The 19,412-nt window shown below is 44.2% G+C and overlaps 1 protein-coding gene across 2 annotated transcripts in view; it reads right to left on the bottom strand.

Moving 5' to 3' along the window:
• TNFAIP8 (TNF alpha induced protein 8) overlaps positions 1-19,412 on the bottom strand; it is a 122,802-nt gene that overhangs the window by 45,095 nt on the left and 58,295 nt on the right. The window contains exon 1 of one of the 2 annotated variants that reach the window (XM_032625915.1): positions 17,181-17,636. The exons of the other annotated variant lie outside the window; for it this stretch is intronic. Within the exon in view, the coding sequence (XP_032481806.1) occupies positions 17,181-17,193 (13 nt within the window). The 5' untranslated portion in view covers positions 17,194-17,636. Of the gene's footprint in view, positions 1-17,180; positions 17,637-19,412 lie in introns of those variants that run through there. 2 annotated transcript variants of the gene reach the window in all.

Genomic DNA, 19,412 nt, shown 5'->3' on the forward strand with positions numbered 1-19,412 from the left:
GAAGCCCTAGATGCTGGCCCTACAGAAGTTCCAGATAGGTGTGGCAATTTAATGTGTGTGGTCCAGCGATGGAAAGTGAAAATAAAAGGGCCGAACCTCACTGTGCCCAGGTTAATGGGGTCAACACGGGATAACCTGAGAGGGGCTACAGAAGGGATTCGCCAGGAAGAAAAGAGGCAGGGCTGAGACTGGACCCAGGAGGCCGTGCCACACCTGACCTATGCATCCCTGGCTTATCTTCAGAAAAGGAGCAGGAGGAAAACATGATCAGTGATCATAGTCACAGAAACTCAGGCTTGGAAGTGACCTTAGAGGTCATTTACTCTAATCCTCTACCTGGCTGTGAAGCACTCTCCTAGACACGTCACAGGCAGCGAGCATTCATCCAGAATCTCCTTGATTACTTCTATTAACAGAGACTCACTCCTTTAACAGGGTCCCACTTCCTCTCTAATCATTAGAAAGTTCCTCCTTATAATGAACTGAAATTCAAGTTTAAGGGCAGTAATATTCAAACTACTTCCACTCTAACCACTACCTATACTGCTTACTGCAAGGAAATAATTTTATGAGGAGATAAACAAAGATTTTTTTAACTGAATTTTCTTTTTCAACAGCCTACTGGAGACCCCCTCATATTGGCTAGTAATTGCAGTAGAATGCAATGTGAGACAGTTATGCAACTTTCCAGGGCTGGCCACACATCTGCTATTGATTATCATGAAGTATTCAGAAGCAAGCAGCTTTGCTTGAGGCGGCAGCAGTGACAATCTCTTTCTCTTCCGTGTGTTCATTCTAAGGGGGTATAAAAGGATGCCAAGACAGGTTGGGTAGTGTCCCTACTTGATCACATCTGAGCCGTTAAGATCTTTATCGGGGTTTCTGACCAAACTTTTGAAATCCATAAGAAAACGGAAGTAGTGCTCATATGTGGAATTTGGACCATAGACTCCTGGTCTGAGATCTGTTTGTTTGAAAGTCTAATCCATTCCAAGTTGTCATATTTGGATTTTAACATTGAGTTTCTGACATGGGTAGATTCTCTATTAAGTTAATATTTGTGCCAACTCGTCACTGTTTAAGAGACAGAAAACGCTGGGAGGTGAAGCTACAGGGCTAGACAGGCTTGCCAGGTGAAAGTAGCCAAGGCTGAAACTCAGCAGACAAACTCAGCAGGTGATGAAAATGTGAACCAAAGCAGAACTTATCCAAACAGCGTTTCAGGAGGAAAAGGGAGGCTGTTTTGCAGGTAGCACTGAAAGGCATGGATCAGAAATTTTTCCTTTTGAATAGGTCAGATTACAAAACTTAAGTTATTCAGTTTCTCCTTAAAGAGCTATAGAAATATGTAACAGTTATGATTCACAAAATTGTAAACATTACCAAAATGAATGTATTTTCTGGGAAAGTGGTGACATAAACAGTATACCTGCCTACCTACCTAAAAAAGGTCTCATTAAGTCCATTCGTTTCCTCGTAGAAACAAGAAAGCTACAAATCACTAACTTTTTAAATTTGAAAACTATTTCAATAGAATTTTTACTACTGAATTCAGCAAAGTCCCATCGCATGCTATTCAACTTTCTCAAATTCAGTTATGTACCATCAGCCCAAAACAGACAGAAAGAGAGAGAAAAATAATAACCTAAATGTTGCATTAGCCACCATGAAATGATTTTATGCTGAAGAGTAAGCATGAGATGGAGCTGGGGCTTTGTTGGTCCCTCTCTGACCCTTGTCTCTGCATTGCCTCTCACACTGGGGGCGTCTCATACACCGATGTTGAATGTCGTGGTTAAGGCTATGCATGTTTTTTTTTATGTCAAAGTACCTCTAAAGACAAGGCAACTATCCAATCTAGTCCGAAAGAAACAGGAACTTGTTCCAATGCTGGAGGAAACACTTACAATAAGTCCTATACTTACTGGAAGATGGTATGTTATTCTCCAATCTGGTAACTTCCTAAAAGATTTTCAGAAACAATATTGACCCTATACAATTTTTACATTACACCTGACTCTTCTGTACTCTTAACCAAATCGGTACCTTAGATTCTCATAGGTTAGGATGATGTGGTCAGAGTTGGTGAAAGAGACTCACAATTTGAGCCCTGATATCCTCAAATCGTGTGCCATGGTGCCTGAGAGCACTACAGCAAACTCGAGGGGGTGTTTAAATTTTTGAGGAAGACATAGCATTATTCAACATCTCTCAGACACTGCGTGAACTAGTAGTTCAAGCCAGTTCACAGTGTAACATTAGACTGTTATATTTCTTTGGATGAGAGCATTACTTTGCAAAGCTGGGTTGTAGGCAGTTGCTGTACTAAAAAGCAAATATTATGTGAAAAGTAACGTGAAACAGGAAATTAGGATAGTGGAATACAATCTGATTTCAAGGTTTAAGAAGTTGTGAGGTGGCCAGTGATCAATTTATTGCCTCACAGCTCCAATTCACCCTCTGCAAAAATAAAGATGGAACTTTACATATTTTTTCTCTTGCCAGCTGGTTCTACCCTAAGCTTTGTCAGTGGAGTGCCATGGAGAGACATTACAGGAAGAGGAACTTTTATTGCCTGGTTCTGGTGTGCTCTTGCTGCAAGCTGCCACAAGCATACGTGGCTTCTCCAGCCCCCAGTTCCTGCAATGCAGGCACCTTCTTCAGCAACTGGCCCCTGCTGTACATGGTGGTCAGCACCAACCAGCCTCCAGCAGCTTCTGCTGGCGTCTCCCTTAGGTGGTTTTGTAGCAGAGCCCCTCCAGTGGGAAACCTCCCCATGAACAGATTTCCTCGGCATCCTAGAGGATGGATTTCCAGCAAGTTCTACCAGCACAGTGCTACTGTGACTTCTCTGCCATCCAAGGTGCCAAGGCTAGCCATCCTCTCCCCAACAAGGTCCACAGTAGAAGAGAGAGCAAGTTTGGGTTCGGTGCCTTGTTTCAAACCCAGGGGAAGAGGCTGCTCTTTATATTTGTTATTCCTCTGTTCTTCAGAATTCTCTTTACTTCCTAAGAGCCAACCCTCATCAAAATGAATATTTCTTTAAAACATTTTTTTCTTTCTTATTACTGTTTTCAATTGTGGTGAGATGCACATCACATAAAATGCACCATCTTAGACGTTTTTAAGTGTACAGCTCAGTAGTATTAAGCACACATACATTGTTGTGTAAGCCTCACCACCATCCATCTCCAGAACTCTTTCCATCTTGCAAAACTGAAACGCTATACTCATTAACACTAACTCTCCATTCTTCCCTCCCCTCAGCCCCTGGCAACCACCATCCTACACTCTCTCTCTGAATCTGACTACTCTAAGTACTTCATGTACGTGGAATTACTCAGTATTTGTCTTCTTTGTGACTGGTTTATTTCACTTAGTTAACGACCTCAAGGTTCATCCATGTTGGAGCATGTATCAGAATTTCCTTCCTTTTTAAAGCTGAATGATATTCCACTGTGTGTATATACTACATTTTGTTTCTTCCCTTCCTCCATCAATGGACATTTGGGTTGCCTCTACGTTTTGGCTATCATGAATAATGCTGCTGTAAACATAGGTATACAAATACATGTTCAAGTCCCTGTTTTCAACTCTTTTGGGTATATACCCAGAAGTGGAATTGCTAGATCATATGGTAATTCTACTTTTAAGTTTTTAGGAGCCGCCATACTGTTTGCTAGTGAATATTTCTTTATATTAAACTTTCCTGTTCAAATTATCATGTGCTTTATCTCCTGATTGGATCCTGACTGAAACATGCAAGGCCCAACAGATGCACCCATTCCATTAGTAAGTAACTGGTGAAGAATGAAATAAAAACATTATTTTTTAACCTTTCAATTTATGTGTATTATTTTTTCACATGGCTACAAAGTTAATAGTACATAACTACTTATTAAGTTATTGGGACCTAAGCACTTCATAAGTGAAACTGCTAGGTACTTCTTGTATCCTAGAAATAATATGAAAAAATTACTGAGACACTAAGGGTTCCATGAGTAAAGATGTTGGGAACCTTTGCTCCGGCCTATATGTTTCCAGCTGCCCTTAGGACAAGTCTGCTTGGAAGGTTCCTTAGGCTCACCTTGGAGGGACACTCACCTAGGGAGTATCCTTATACTTGAAGGCACAGATAGATCCCTCCCCCACCCCCAGCATCTTGGTTTTCTTCATAATATTAACTTCGTTCTTACTCGGGCAATGATGGCTAGATACTTATGATTATCATTGACTTAGGCTGCTTTGTGTCCCCTTATTTCTAATCTAAGTCCCACAGTCAAAGTGTTTCCCGAATAGGCCTTTTTCCCCTCCGTTCCCACAGCTATTAGTCTAACTATCATCGCTAGCTGGTATTATCTAACAGATTCAAACTGATTTCCCTTAAATGAGACCACGGGTTGAAAATTCAAATGCCCACTGAGGCTAGAAATACAATGATTTGTACCTGCCACAGTCCCTGCACACACGAAAGCAGCTGAGCTAAGCAGGCTATGGGCCAGGTGCCCAGGATGCCAGCTGGAACAACAACCTCTCTCTCCCAAAGAAAGCGCTGGCAATGCAAGTGAGTGTAAATGACGCTACTAGTGGCAAAATCGTGACTGCTCCCCACTCCATACACAAGTACACATGAATGATTTGAAAAGCAAGTAATCATTCAGAAACTTTGACAATTGTTTCCATTAACTGGAAATTACTGGAAACAAACCTTATGACACATCTTGTGCAGCCACACTGTTGGAACAGGCTGCAGTCTATTTTTTCTGCTGTTATGCTCTTTTTTTTTTTTTTTTTTTTTTTTTAACCCCAAAGCCTAGCTCAGGTCTCAACTCCTCCATAAAGCCTACTGAAGCCCACAGTGAACTTAACTTCCACTGTGAACTTCTAACACACTTAAAGCTGATACTCTGGATGTTAGTTGTCTTCTGAGGCAGATTTGTAAGCTATTTGGAACATAAGATTATATCTTGTGGGTTTTTTTTTCTCCTTTCTAGAGAGTAGAACACACTGGATACTGTGAAGGCACTATATAACTAATAAAATAATCATTCAATCATTTCATAATATTGAATTATGACAACATGTAAGAATAAGCCTAATTTCTCCTTACCCTAAAAGTATGTTACAAGGAACTGTGTACATAAATATCTGTTATCTTCAAAGACAGAAAACAAGAAAATTTGCATTGCATCTGGAGAACTGAGGCTGGTAATCTACAACAATCCAAAACTCTATCGGATAAAAAGCCAAGAAGAAAATAATTCTGACAGCTGCAAACCTTCTGTTTTACAACATGCACAGAATGGAGGCACTTCCTCTTAACATCCTCATAAACAGAGTGCTGAGCAAATGCAAACAGCCCCAGTAGAAGACACTGGAGTCTAGGCTTCAACTAATGGATTGTGCTTATCTTTATAGAGGCAACCTCGCCAGACCCCTAGCAAACCCACCACAGTTGTCCTAGGAGCCATGAATAAGATGGATTGAACAAAATTTCATTTCAGTTGATGGAATTTCCAGGGCCAGCAAGGTACCAACAGAAGCTGCCCACTTTAAGAGAGCAGCGGCCTCACCTTCCTCAGAGTGGGAATGCTGTTTCCTTTCAATTAAGAACTAACATCCAGCACTGGGCCACCTGAATAATATATACTAATAAATCCCAGAGGAGAATTCCAGACACCTCTTTTACTCAAGGCATGACCTCCTCTGAGGTGATAAACATTCTATTAAGCAAGTCTCTTAGGAGCAAGTTTTCCCTCAGAGGCTGTTTGCACTTACAACATGCTCTGTTTTCTGAGGCCAATTTGGGATCCACTGTTGCACAACATGTAATTAATTTTGCCATCTGTTTTCTTAACGGATGGAATTAACCTGTGAATGTAGAAAGGCAGCACTTTGGTTGTCCCAAACATCCTGTTATCTGGACCAGAGGAAGGAAAAGTATCCCACTTGGCCATAGCCCCAAATTCTGAACCAGCCATCCAGTTTAGTACCAAACAACTTATGTGTTTCAATTAAGCTATGTCTTAATATCATCAGCAATAATAAGTATAATTTATCAAACACCTACTATGTGCTAGGTATTATGCCACACACATTACAGAACGTATCTCCGCTCTTACGATATCTCAGCAAGGTGGTATTTTCTAGCTCTTGCAGTGCTTCTGTATACATCACCACTGATCCTCACGATAATCCTGTAAGGAAGGAATCTTGGGTATTACTGGCTCCATCTGCTTCTGAAGAGGATACGGATCCTCAGAGAAATAAGTGGCTGGCCCAAGGTCACTTAGCTAGGACTGAATGTGAACTGAGACTGGAATGCGGGTCCCTCTGACCTCATTCCATGCTACTTTCCTATACCTTAGGATGTGTCTGAATAAGCAGAGCACAGATCATTTTAATTCAAGGCAAATGCGCCATACGCTCCAAAAGAAGAGGAATATAGTGCAGTAAGAGAGGTCAGACAGCAAAGCCAACCCAGAGGCTCTGAGCCTGGCTGACTTGGAGGAAGAGGGAGCCAGACATGAATAGAAAAGGGCAAGTCCAGAGGAGGAACAGATGTGGCAGGGGGAATGTGGTTCCACTCACATATCTGAGTCTGGGTCAGAGCAGGACAACCAGTGTGGGGATGTGTTCTTCTACCAGACCAATTTCCCAGACAGCCAGGGCCCTTCAGGGAGTGCTGCTGTTTCTACAGGCCTCATAGCCTTTGATGAAAATATCTCTACAACACATTGCATAGGATATCTCCTCTTCACTAAACAGAGGCTGTGGAACATACTTTATTTTTTTCCTACAAAATAGACGACTGTTGTTAATTACACTATTCTCTAATATATATATGGACCTACATTTTTCACTAAGCCTTGCGGAGCACAGGCTCCCGACGTGCAGGCTCAGCGGCCATGGCTCACGGGCCCAGCCGCTCCGCGGCATGTGGGATCTTCCCGGACCGGGGCACGAACCCGTGTCCCCTGCATCGGCAGGTGGACTCTCAACCACTGCGCCATCAGGGAAGCCCAAATGTGTCCTTTTTCAATTTTTCATTGTTCATATGTTCCATTGGTTTCATCCATAGGTGACCCTGACTTGTTCAACATAAGCAATGCAGAGGGCTTCTGCTTGGTCATGAGTGGCTGAATGGGAACGGTCAGGATTTCCTGACACCTGTCTTGTTCTTCAGAGTCAGATGTCACTTCTTATTCACAGTATCTAACGACTGCTCTACATCTTCTAATTGGAGGTCCAAGGGACTTAGGGAGAACCAAAGGTTGATGGAAGAAGTCAGGGGTTCACCATCTGTTCTGGACAAAGCTGAAGATGTCACTGTTCAGATGTCATCTTCATTTATGTAGTTCTTCATTCTACAAATATTTATTGAGCATCTATCGTGTACAGGTATAAGGCAAATGGTGTAGATAAAACAACCATGGTACCTGCTCTCACAAAGCCCGCAGTACAGTGGGGGAGGGTGAAGAACACTAATTAAAATACAGTATGATGGGCTTCCCTGGTGGCGCAGTGGTTGAGAGTCCGCCTGCCGATGCGGGGGACACGGGTTCGTGCCCCGGTCCGGGAGGATCCCGCATGCCGCGGAGCGGCTGGGCCCGTGAGCCATGGCCGGAGCCTGTGCTCCACAGCGGGAGAGGCCACAACAGTGAGAGGCCCGCGTACCGCAAAAAAAAAAAAAAAAAAAAATACAGTATGATAAGCGCAATAGCACAAAAGTAGGGGGTGTTATGAAGACTTAAAGGACAAGTACCTAAATCGGACCTGGGGGAGGGAGTCATCAAGGAAGGCTTCCTGAAAAAAGTGACGCCTAAGCTAAAACTTGAGAGTCAAGGAATTAGCCAAGGAAGGGGAGATAGGAGAGAAAAGAAGGAAGAATGGTTTCAGGTAGAGTTAACAGCATGTTTAACGGTCCACAGGTGAAAGAATAACTGAAAGGAAGATTAAAGAAAAAGCCAATGGATAGGAAAATCAACTGGCCCCTGGGGATCTTTGAGAAAGACGATAGAGTAACAGAACTAGAGATGAAAGCCAAATTGCAAGGGGTTGCAGAATAAACTGGTATTAAGGTAGTAGAAAAAGGACTGGTGGACTATTCACTTATGGAATCTCACTGAGAAGAGTAAGTTGGAAGAGTACTCTGAGAAGAAAGCAGTGTCAAGAGAACACAACTTTAGCACAGCTTGAATTGAGTGACTTTGCTGAAGGAATATTTAAATTCACAAAGCTCTCCCACTGGCCAATACCAGACACAGGGAAGCTGGTGCCGTCAATCTCTTACAAAAACACATTTGCAATAATTTGCATGGACTCTCACACAAGTTTAAATTATATTAAAAGAAAAAATGAAGTCGAACCCCCTTCTCCAAGCTCAGTGGCTGGTGCTAGCCCAGCAGGTCTTACCTGAAACAGGGCAACACAAGGTGTTATCTCTAAGGCATCTGGGAGGCTCCCAAGCCCCAAATTACCCTCTTAGCACTACAGGAAATACTCTCATTAGAGAGGCGGTACTTTGGGCTAAACTTTGCCTTATTTTCTGTACTACCATCAGGTTCTTTTAAAAACACAAGCGTATCTTGGAGGAGAGGCCTGTGAATGACTAACATCTAAGAGTAAATGAACTCACTGGTTTCTTTGTTCCTTCACTGGGCATCCCAGGTGGTAGCAGGAATGCAGAAATTAAGAGTGTGGGGAGCGGGGGAAGGGGTGGGGGGAGGGGAGGGGGAGGGGAGGGTGGGGGAGGGGAGGGCTGGGAAAAAAGTAAATGCAAGTTTATTCCATCCCCAACTCCACCCTGCTCACTAATCTCCTGCCTGCCTCACACCAGGAAAAGGCAAAGAGGAGTAAACAAACCCAGCGGACAACTTGCCAGGCAGGTGGGTGAGTTTCAAATGCTTGGGGTTCCTTATCTTTAGTGATGTAAATTTTTCTAATGATGTAAAATACTCAGAATTGTTTTGAGGAGATTTCCATCTCTGCTTCTCTAAATTGATTCTGCCTCCAAAGGCCACTGAACCAAAGAAATGATTTTCATTGAGGACATGATTTCTTTTCAAGTATTTGCAATTTGTGGGTAAAAATTATGGTGGCCCACTTACCCCAGTGATAGCCAGTTTTCTAACCGAAGGTAAAAAGCTAAAATCTACTATAAAAACAAAAATACAAAGAGCTCACATCGATAAAATCTGGCATCTCTGACGCTGAGCAAACATATCAATGATAGCTGAAGTTAGCAGGCTTATAGCCCAAGAATCACAAACTGATAGCCTTAGGAATGAATCCAGCTCAGAGTTTTCTTGGGCCACATAAGTTTTATTTTTCATCTGAACTTCAATGCCTTTAGATGAGAACTGCTCTCTGCAAGTTTGCCACAGGTCTCAAGACTTGCAACTGTTCATATAAAGCACTACTTATGCACTGATATTTCTTGCCTGGTTCTTGTAGACATTTGAGTTTGGGACTACCGTTTTAACAGACTGATGTTAAAAACAAACAACCTCTCCTACTAAGGTAGGGCTAACGTTTCGGAGCGGAGCATGTGTGGGTTGTTGAGTAATAGGATCACTAGAAAACAATAAACCGGGCTTCCCTGGTGGCGCAGTGGTTGAGAGTCCACCTGCCGATGCGGGGGACGCGGGTTCGTGCCCCGGTCTGGGAGGATCCCACATGCCGCGGAGCGGCTGGGCCCGTGGGCCATGGCCGCTGGGCCTGCGCGTCTGGAGCCTGTGCTCCGCAAAAAAAAAAAAAAAAAAAAAAAAAACCAATAAACCACAACAGTGTGCAGCACCACTTGCAATCAGACTCTTAACAAAACAGGAGACTGAAAACATCAGTGGGACTCACTTGTCCCAGGATAAGCCACGTGACCATGGCTTTGAAACCACTTTTGAACAGAAGCATCTGCCACGAGTCACCGACTGATCTCACTGCTCCCACAGGATCCCTGACATCTGGATGTCCCAGAACAGAAGGCGGGCAGCCAAACTCCAAGCCTGTCTTGGCAAAGGAAACAATCCCTCTATTCAGTGAGCTGTGGCTATACCACAGCATCTGTAGGATCCAACTAACAGCACTCAATTTGGAGCAATTCACACCTGGCGCTCAGACAGTCAAGCCACTTGATGGCTATTTGAGACATTTATGGCATGTAATACAGAAACTGGGCCATCACGTGTCTGTCCGTTAAGTGCTGGCAAAGAGGATTTAGGTCCTCACACCGAAACTCATCTCAGTGCCAAGTGACACTTCCTATCACACTATGCATAGAATCCAAGAATCAGAAAGCTAGTGCTTAAAGAAGCCTTTGAGGTCCTCTCAATCTCCTCATTCCTCAGACTTGTTCACAGATGAGAAATTCGGTCCAGTAAGCTGATATGACCAGTCCAAAGGCTCATCACACAAGCGTCTTAAGGGGGACTAGAACATAGATCTCTGAGACCTCCACAGTGGACGTTGTCCTCTCTGTGACCAGCCCCAGCCTCCGTGTCCTTCTGCAGCCTGGCCCAGTGTTCCTGGACTTGATTTCTGTGACCCACATGGGCATCCAGGTTCGAGGTCGTCACTGGGGTTTGGGTCAAAGCCCACTGATAATAAAGGGCTTCCTCTGCTTTGATTGGCCTTCTGTGCAGGTATTCCCTTGGGGATGTGGCAGGGAATACCGGCTGGCTGGGGACAAGGTTTGGGAGTTTGGAATCCTATACCCTAGCCATGGATTTCATCTACAAAGATAAATGGGCACCTCTTCTATCCCAATTTACTCATCACAAAAGCAGTGTTTTCTTTATATCACTGTGCCTTTCACTCCCTCAAGAGCTCTCTGAATGTTGCTCCAGCCCCATCCCCTGTCCTAGACAGCCATCCTCCTGGAGGTCTCATCTAGCATCAACTACCTGAAACTCCTTATGACTAATTGCCCTGTTTTGTTTATTTGTGTGCAGCTTCAAGGTCTTTACATTATCCAGAGTTCAGTAATATCCATTAAAATAGATAAAATAATCAAATATGGCAATTAAGTGCATATATAGAAAGTGTAAGGGTATTCTTTACAGGGACGTATGGACTTCTTACACAGATTTTTAGAACAATTTTATATTGGACTCCAGTGTTCTGTGGGGGTGTATAATTACCATAGGTTGAAGAGCCTGCCTGTAATTAATCTTCTCTAGTTCTTATTCTCATTGCTCAATGCTTACCAGACCAGGTCTGTGTTTGAGAATTTCCCTCTCTGATCTGCAGTACTGTTGTGGTTCATGGACTCTGTATCCTTGTTCTCCCTGATAGCGTCTGTGTCATTTGTCACTGGGCGGGGAGAGGGATTGGTAATCCAATATGCCGGGCTCCATTTGCTGTATTAGACCATAGCCAGATACCAAATAAGAAGCAACAGGGAAAGAAAAAAAACACGGTGAAAGGAAGCCTGTGTAGGAGACACCGTGACCGACTTCCCATCACTTCCTTCCGCCCGCCTGCCTGCTCCTTGTGGAGCAGCCTGCCGTTTGAGGGAGAAACTGACCCCAGCCCCCAGCTCTCAGGTTCAGCCCTGAGCATTTCCGCACAGTCATAGTAATCCCGTCCCCCTCGCCCTAGAGTGACTGGTTTAGGCAACCCAAGCCTAAGCCAATCAACACAGCACATTCTTTACTCAACAAACTGGCTTAAGATTGGGCACGTGGCCCAATCTGGGTCAGTGAGACATCAGAAATGTGCTGGGGGCTTCTGGAAAAGGTCACTCACTCCTCTGATAGAATTACCAAAAGCCAGTTCTCTCTCCTCTGGACACTGTATGTATTGTGGGTGTGAAGTTAGAATTGTTGCAGACATTTAACCAGCATGAAAGCAGCCAACTGAGGAAGAAAGTTAACCACAGAAGGCAGACTGGAAAAAAAGTGGGTCCTTGACATCGCTGCACTGCTAAATCAAATCTCATTCTGCTTATGCAACTAATAAAAAATCCACTTTTGTATAAGCCAGTCTAAACTTGGGTTCCTTTCTTGCACAAGAAGAGCCATCCATAACTGATACATTGTGGGCCGCAAATGAGGAGCGTGCTTGAGGACTTCTAACCTTGCTGCCAGCCTTACCGTGTGCCTGGTCCCTAAAGGACAGTGGGTAATGGAGGCTGAGGATGCACAGCTGACCAAACCGTTCTCTCCCATTTCCTCAAGCTTGCTGCCTAACAAAGGCCAGAGTGCAGCCTGGACGCCCCTGCCTCCTGCAGGGCTAAGTCCTGTCTACCTGATGGCAGTGATAGCTGAGAGCAGAAACCTGGGGGGTGGGGGGCGGCGGGGGGGAGATGCTGAGATACCTTAGTGGCACACAGAGGGAGGGGAGCATGAGAGGTAGGACCTGGGTCCCTGGGCATCCTCCTCCACTCCCAGCATGGCCCTGCCCCACCATCCCTGATGGGACATCTTGATGGGCCTTGTGTGAGGACATCCCTGCCCCGGTGGGGTGGCTGCCTTCCTCACAGGGGCTGAGAGAGCGAGACTTGGAAGGCAGGCAGGACAAGGAACTGGGAAGGTGTGTGTATAAAAGCTCCAGATCCCAATCTAGAGTCAGGTCAGGCCTACTTTGGAATTTCTCCCAGGAGCTAAGGGTATGGTGAGAAGCTCAGGGACACATTCCTTGAAGGCTAAGAAGTTGTTAAATAGCAGAGAAGGGGCAGATCAACAATGGAAAACACTGGCCTAATAAGGTCAGGCCAGATTTTTGCCTTCGGATGTGCTCAAAGTCCATTTGGGGCTGCTTGTTACAAACACACACAGCACACAGCTAAAACACTTAGCTTTCCACTGCAGTCTTACAGCTGAAACACTAAATTCCACTTCAGCCTTACAGCTGAAACACTAAATTCCAACAGAAGGACTTTCTGGAAACTGGAGAAATCAGCTAAGTTTTTAATTAGGTTGTCTTTCGAGGCACCTTTGACGCAGCGCTCTCATTCTCTGTCACCCACGTGCAGCAAATACTTGTTCATAAACCAGAAATGTAGAAATGGTTCTTGTCAAGTTTTCTTAAGGCCCACTTACTGCTCCTAGCAACCTCCACAAAAACACCTGCATTTCTGCATTTGCTTTGTTGTCCCGAGTTCTGATAATGGAATCTCCTCCAGCAAGCACTCCTTCTCAGGTTCTCACCAAAACCAGCTCCACCAGGAGCATTACTCTTCTCAAGAACAGGAATCAAAGGACCACAGGGGTCCGTGCCCTCTGGCTCCAGGGGGAGACAAAGACTTTAACCACCGATAGGATTCCAAAGAATGCAACGCTAGTGGCAGTGGGGTTTCAGAGCTCATTTAAAGACAATGTACAAAAATGAACACATGAAATTACCTTGTTTGGCAAAAAACACACAAACAAAAAAACCCAGAGAGAGAGAGACAGAGAGGGAGAGAAAGTGAGAGAGAAAGTACTATGCAAACAAATATAAATGCAAAATAAGATGATGATATAAATCTCACATTACCTATAGTGGGAGCTTTGCTTTAGGGGGGAAAGGAAAGAAAAGAAGGGGCAAGAGGTAGGGATGAGTTAGTTCTCTCCACAAGATGGGACAACCTTATGCAAAGACCTCATGTTGCTTTGTGCACAAGATACAGGCCACCGTGAGGTGATTAAAGGACATGAGGTGATGCGGACCACAGCACAAAGCCATTCTCCTCTAGACTTAGCACTAGTCTGACCTTCATCAGAAAGTGAGATTAGAGGGTTTGGCCTGTGTCCAGAGGACATCTGTCATGAGATCTAAAGGAGATAGACAGAAAAAAAAAAAAAAAAAGCTTGAATTGGCTCACAGTACAGCAAGAATGCTGGGCAAAATTTGTCCAAGTCAAACTGTATTTTATGGTAACCATTTGCTCTCTCCTCAGCTGGTAATTCTGTTTCAAGTTCATTTTAAGTGACATGTAATACGCCATCTTATTAAATTTTATGGAGATGTGTGATACTGAAAACTGTGATCAAACATTTGGGACTATAGGAATTGGATGTTCACTATACCCAATTAACTTAGAAATGAACGTAGGGAGGCTTTACAAGATTGTAGATTCTTGCGTGTAACCACTGGGAAAATCCAAGGATTTATCTCTATACTCAAACAAAGGAAGGCATTTTGGGCAGAGGACTCCTCTGAGTTCAGAGGTCTGATCCTTTCTTGTGTTTGCTGTGGGGCCTCTGTAGGTAGGTAGTTCACGCTGGGGGAACAACCAAACAGCTGCTGGAGGAGCCCCCAGCACTTGGCTTCCTCTTAAACCACTGCACGTGGAAGTCTGGGCCTGTGCGTGGTTGTGCACCCCACCTGGGCAGGCAGTGGGCCGTTAGGAGGCAGGTTCCCATCCCGGCTCTGGCACTATCATGCTGAATAACCATGGACGCCTGATTTGATTTCTCTGTCCTAAATTTCATCTGTAAAATGAGAATATTAGACTAAATCAAACAGCTTCTCGTCTCATGCCTAGTGAAAGTTAAATTCATCATAATTGTCCACAACGTGCCACCTTATCTGGCCCCTCACCACCTCTCTGGTTCATTCCCTGTCCTCTTTCTTATCAGTACTAGGGCTGTTTCTGGAATACCGTGTCCACTCCCACCTCAGGACCTTTGCATCTGCTTTCCTTCTGCCTGTAATGTTCTTCCCCAGGCTATTCACAGGTGTGGCTTCCTCACATATTTCAGGTGAGTCTAATATCACATTCTCTGTGATGACACACAATTACAAATCCCCCCCCCACACACCCATCTTTCTCCTCCTATTCAGCTTAGAAAAAAGTTTTTTTCCTCCTTAGCACTTAATAGAGTCCCACCTACTATATATTTTACTTATTTATTTTATTGTCTATATCCCCTAGTAGAATGTCTACTCTCTAAGGGCAGGGATTTCTCTCTGTTTTGTTCACTGGTGTATCCCTGGTACCTGGAAGCGTCCCTGATACAGAAAAGGAGCTCATTAAGTTTTGCTGAATGGATGCATGCACAGGTGGGTGGAAGGGAGGGCAGGAAGAGTACAGCTCTCTACCATGACTTCCAGCTCTGAGGTCTGTGGGCTGCGGTGTCCATGGCCGAAGGAAGGGCTGTCCTCTGCCACCACTGTACAGGTTGGACTCCATAACCACATGAAGAAACAAGCCAACCCAGAGACGTACGTGGTGGGCTTTCACTCTGCTGCAGACCCTCTCAAGTGCTGCTTCCAGCACATTCCATGCTCTGAGCTGCTGAAGGGCCACATACACCCTACAGTCTCAGCAAGACCACGGCCTCCAAACGTTGTCTACGGGAGATTCTTTATATTGGTGCTCAGCTCCATTTTCTAGAGTCAAAATTAATACTTTTGGGGGGAGCACAGTTACATCCAACTCCTTTCTCAAACGCTGCATCTAAAATCCCCAGGGGAAAGAGAAGTAAGCTTCTCTATTGCCAAGATGACCACGCTATTAATTTAACCTGCGATGGGAAGAGGTGGTGATGCTCCCCATGCAGTTCAGCCAGTTCCACTAGATGGCAACATGGTCTGGGTGTGCTGGGATCCACCGCTGACATTTACCAGCCACACAGAAGAGAGAAGCTCCCACACACCCTTCCTGTTCTCTGATACACTTATCTCCTTGCCTTCTCTTCACTTTTAGCCTGGCTATTTTCAACCAATAATTTACGTTTGCTCCTAAATGGTTCGTGCTTACTCATGAATGCATTTAATATAATCGCTCCAGCCTTGGAAGTTTTATGTCTGCTTCTTTCTGCCAAAGTACATTACTTACCCTAACACCCGCTGTAGAACTCTACCCAAAATTCACTTCTCCCACAAAACCTGCCCAAGCAAACCTGGCTCTGATTCCAACTGTATATATGCCATGATATACAGTCACAGACACATAACCAGTTTTATATATTGGATAGAATGTGCCTATATACATATATAAAGAAAGCTGACAGACAATCACACACACAGCTCTGGGCATCTGGTAGGCAAATGTACATTTCATATAAATAATGTGCAGGTGACCACATTCCACATAACAGAAGTAGTCCCGGCTCTACGAAATAGCATTGGCTGCGAGAGGTTCAATTGGCATGGACATATATATACTACCAAAAGTAAAATCGATAGCTAGTGGGAAGCAGCCACATGGCACGGGGAGATCAGCTCGGTGCTTTGTGACCACCTAGAGGGGTGGGATAGGGAGGGTGGGAGGGAGGCAGATGCAAGAGGGAAGAGATATGGGAACATATGTGTATGTATGACTGATTCTCTTTGTTGTAAAACAGAAACTAACACACCATTGTAAAGCAATTATACTCCAATAAAGATGTAAAAAAAAAAAATTCATGGGCCAAGAAACTAGATATATTAACACTCATCTATGTCTTCCAATTTCTAGTTCCTTCCTAGTATTCAATTTAAGGTCCAGAAAGTCTTTTGAGCAGAAAAATTTTAGATAAACCTCAACAAATATTATGTATAGACTTGAACAAGAGTGTGTAAATACCAATATAACTTAAGGGCTATTTTAAAAGGCTCTCTTTATTTCAATCCTTGAAAACGTTTCCAATTTATCTTAAAATTAAGTTTACTTACAGAAGCATTAAGTAAGGCTGAAAACAAGTCTAAGGTCTATTTTTAAAGTACAAAAGGCCTCATGTGTGGGGTTAAATCCCTTATTGGCTGTTAGAGGAAATGGTAGCAGCGATATTCTGACAAACTCCTACATAATGCGAGAACAGAAATAAACACCCTTGTGTTTGCAGTTCTCCTCAAGGTGTTACCGCCACTACCGGACCACTGGGATCCAGAGATGTCTGCGAGTTAGTAAACACATATAAATTGTCAAAAGGAGAAACTTTATGTGAAAAAGTTCTCGATGGGTTCAGAGCCCCATTTCTGAAACATTTCAGTCCTTCATTTGTGTACAAATGAAACTGTCTACATGCAAACTTCAGATGCCATTTTTTCCACCCACAGTACTCAAACGTCCCTCAGCTTAATACCAGTTCTCCACACCCAGAGTCATAGCAAAAAAACCCAAAACAAAACAGTGAACACAACCACTTTAAAGCCGTGACCAAAGATTATTTCCCTGTAGACAGCAACACCACGGTATTTAGTCATCTGAATATTCTGCCAGATTCTGACAAAAATGTTACATCGAAGTTAGTCTGAGGGTACGGTTAACTCACGTAGTTTCAGCATATTCCCCCGTATCAATCAGAAGGAGAGCTTCACAGAGTCTTGGTAGAGTCACACAGACCAGAGGAACATACACAGCCACACTGTTGATGTGTATTCTCTGGCATCCGTATCGCCTTCAGGGAAAGTCAGTCCTCCCCGAGAATAATTCAACAGAATTTATACCGTCCTTTTGAAAAATCAACCATAAGTTTATCAAACCAATGCACAGAAGACAGTGGTCAACAACAGTCACTTTAAAAGTTGTTTTGCTTGTTATTCTGGGACCTGGGTTTCGTCACCTGTAGTGGAATACATTATGCAGCCTTTAGTTGTGACTCCAGAGAGGTCTCCGCATCCACAGTGGGACAGACTGGTTGCTGCCTGCACTTGCTACCCGTAAACTACGACTACACAGAGACACAGGGATTACCTGTGATAGGTGAACGGGGGATAGTTTCAAAATCAAGCAGAAACAGGAAGTCTAACATTTCAACATGTTAGGAAAGAGGAGCAGATACTTTAAAAAAAAAAAAAAAAGGAGTAGCCCTAGTCATAGACGCCTAGAAAAAAGAAAATTTAAAAAACTCCTCATTCCTACCTGGCCAGTATAAACATGAATGTCTATTAATAGTAAGTATTGCTTAAAGGTGTTCTGGTTCTCAGGAAAACTAGAGAATAGAGTTTGGACAACATTGCTACGGGCTCTAGGTGCGTGGGCTTCAGTAGTTGTGGCTCACGGGCTCTAGAGCGCAGGCTCAGTAGTTGTGGCACACGGGCTTAGTTTCTCCGCGACATGTGAGATCTTCCCAGACCAGGGCTTGAACCTGTGTCCGCTGCATTGGCAGGCGGATTCTTAACCACTGTGCCACCAGGGAAGCCCAAGTTTGCTGATTTTACTTTTATCTTCTGCAGCAGTAACACTCTGCCTTGAGTCTACTAGGTACTCAGCAAAAAAGATCCCAAGTGGAATGCAATGGACAAATGCTCTGGAGTCTGCTAGGTCAGGTTCAAATACCTGCCGTGCCACTTCCTGGTTTTGTAGACTTGCAAGTTACTTCACTTCTCGGAACAATTTTGTTCTCTGTCAAATGAGAATAACATCATCTACCTCGTAGAATTGCTATCAAGATGTAAAGAGAACCATGTGAAGCAAATAACATATTGCCCGATTCACAGCAAATGCTCAAATAGCAATAAGCATTATTGTTGACCTGAAATAAAATGAAATGCCTATAGGGAATTCCCTGGCGGTCTAGTGGTTAGGACTGAGCACTTTCACTGTCATGGCCCCTGGTCAGGGAACTAAGATCCCGCAAGCTGCCCAGCAAAAAAATAAACAAATAAATAAAAATCAAATGCCTACCACTAAATCAGGGAGGAGGCTGAAAGAAATACCAAATCAACACCAACTGACAAACATATTACGCTTTTCTCATTTCCTTCAGCCAGCATTATCATGTGACTAACTCACAGAGGTTTGAAGTTTATACCTTAGAAACCTCCCTTTTGTGTTCCTTTGTGTTACCTCCCCAAATTCTGACTGGCCCCTTGATGCTATGACAACTTCATTAGGGACTAAGGGTCAAAGAAGATTCCAAGAGAAAACTCCACCTGGAAGCGAAGGACTCCAAATCAGAAAGACCTCTCAAACCCCGGTACACTGGCAATTCCAAGGGTAAGTTACAAAATGTAAAGAGCAGAAATGTTTTCTCTAAACAGAGGAAGCAGGGTCTCACATTTCCTTAAAATGTGGTCTCGGGGGTAGCTGCATGGCTAGGTGGCTACCAGGAGCCACTCTGTCCACTGCTGTGAATAGAGCAGCACAGTGAAGCTGCAGGAAGGGAAGGCAGGAGGGAGAGGTGCACAGCATCACAGAAAACAACTGCCAACATGGCAGCACAGCCCTCACACATGCTCCAGACACAGTCGGAAGTCCTGCCTGGGAGAGACAAGGGCAGAGAAGGCTGCAAGCATTAGAGTCTCATGTATCAGTTGGGCACCTCCGTACCTAGGAGAACCAATTCTTGATTTTGGAGAGAGCACTCCAACAACGGGAGAATAAAAAGCAACAAATCTAGGGAATCCCCTGGCAGTTCAGTGGTTAGGACTTGGCACTTTCACTGCTGGAGCCCGGGTTCGATCCCTGGCCGGGGAACTAAGATTCTGCAAGCCACGCGGTGCGGCCAAAGAAAAGCAACACATCTGGTTGGGCTACAGATCAGGCAGGAGGTCATGTCCTT

Source organism: Phocoena sinus, chromosome 3 (assembly GCF_008692025.1).
Source record: "Phocoena sinus isolate mPhoSin1 chromosome 3, mPhoSin1.pri, whole genome shotgun sequence".
In the NCBI taxonomy this organism is placed as follows: Eukaryota; Metazoa; Chordata; class Mammalia; order Artiodactyla; family Phocoenidae; genus Phocoena; species Phocoena sinus.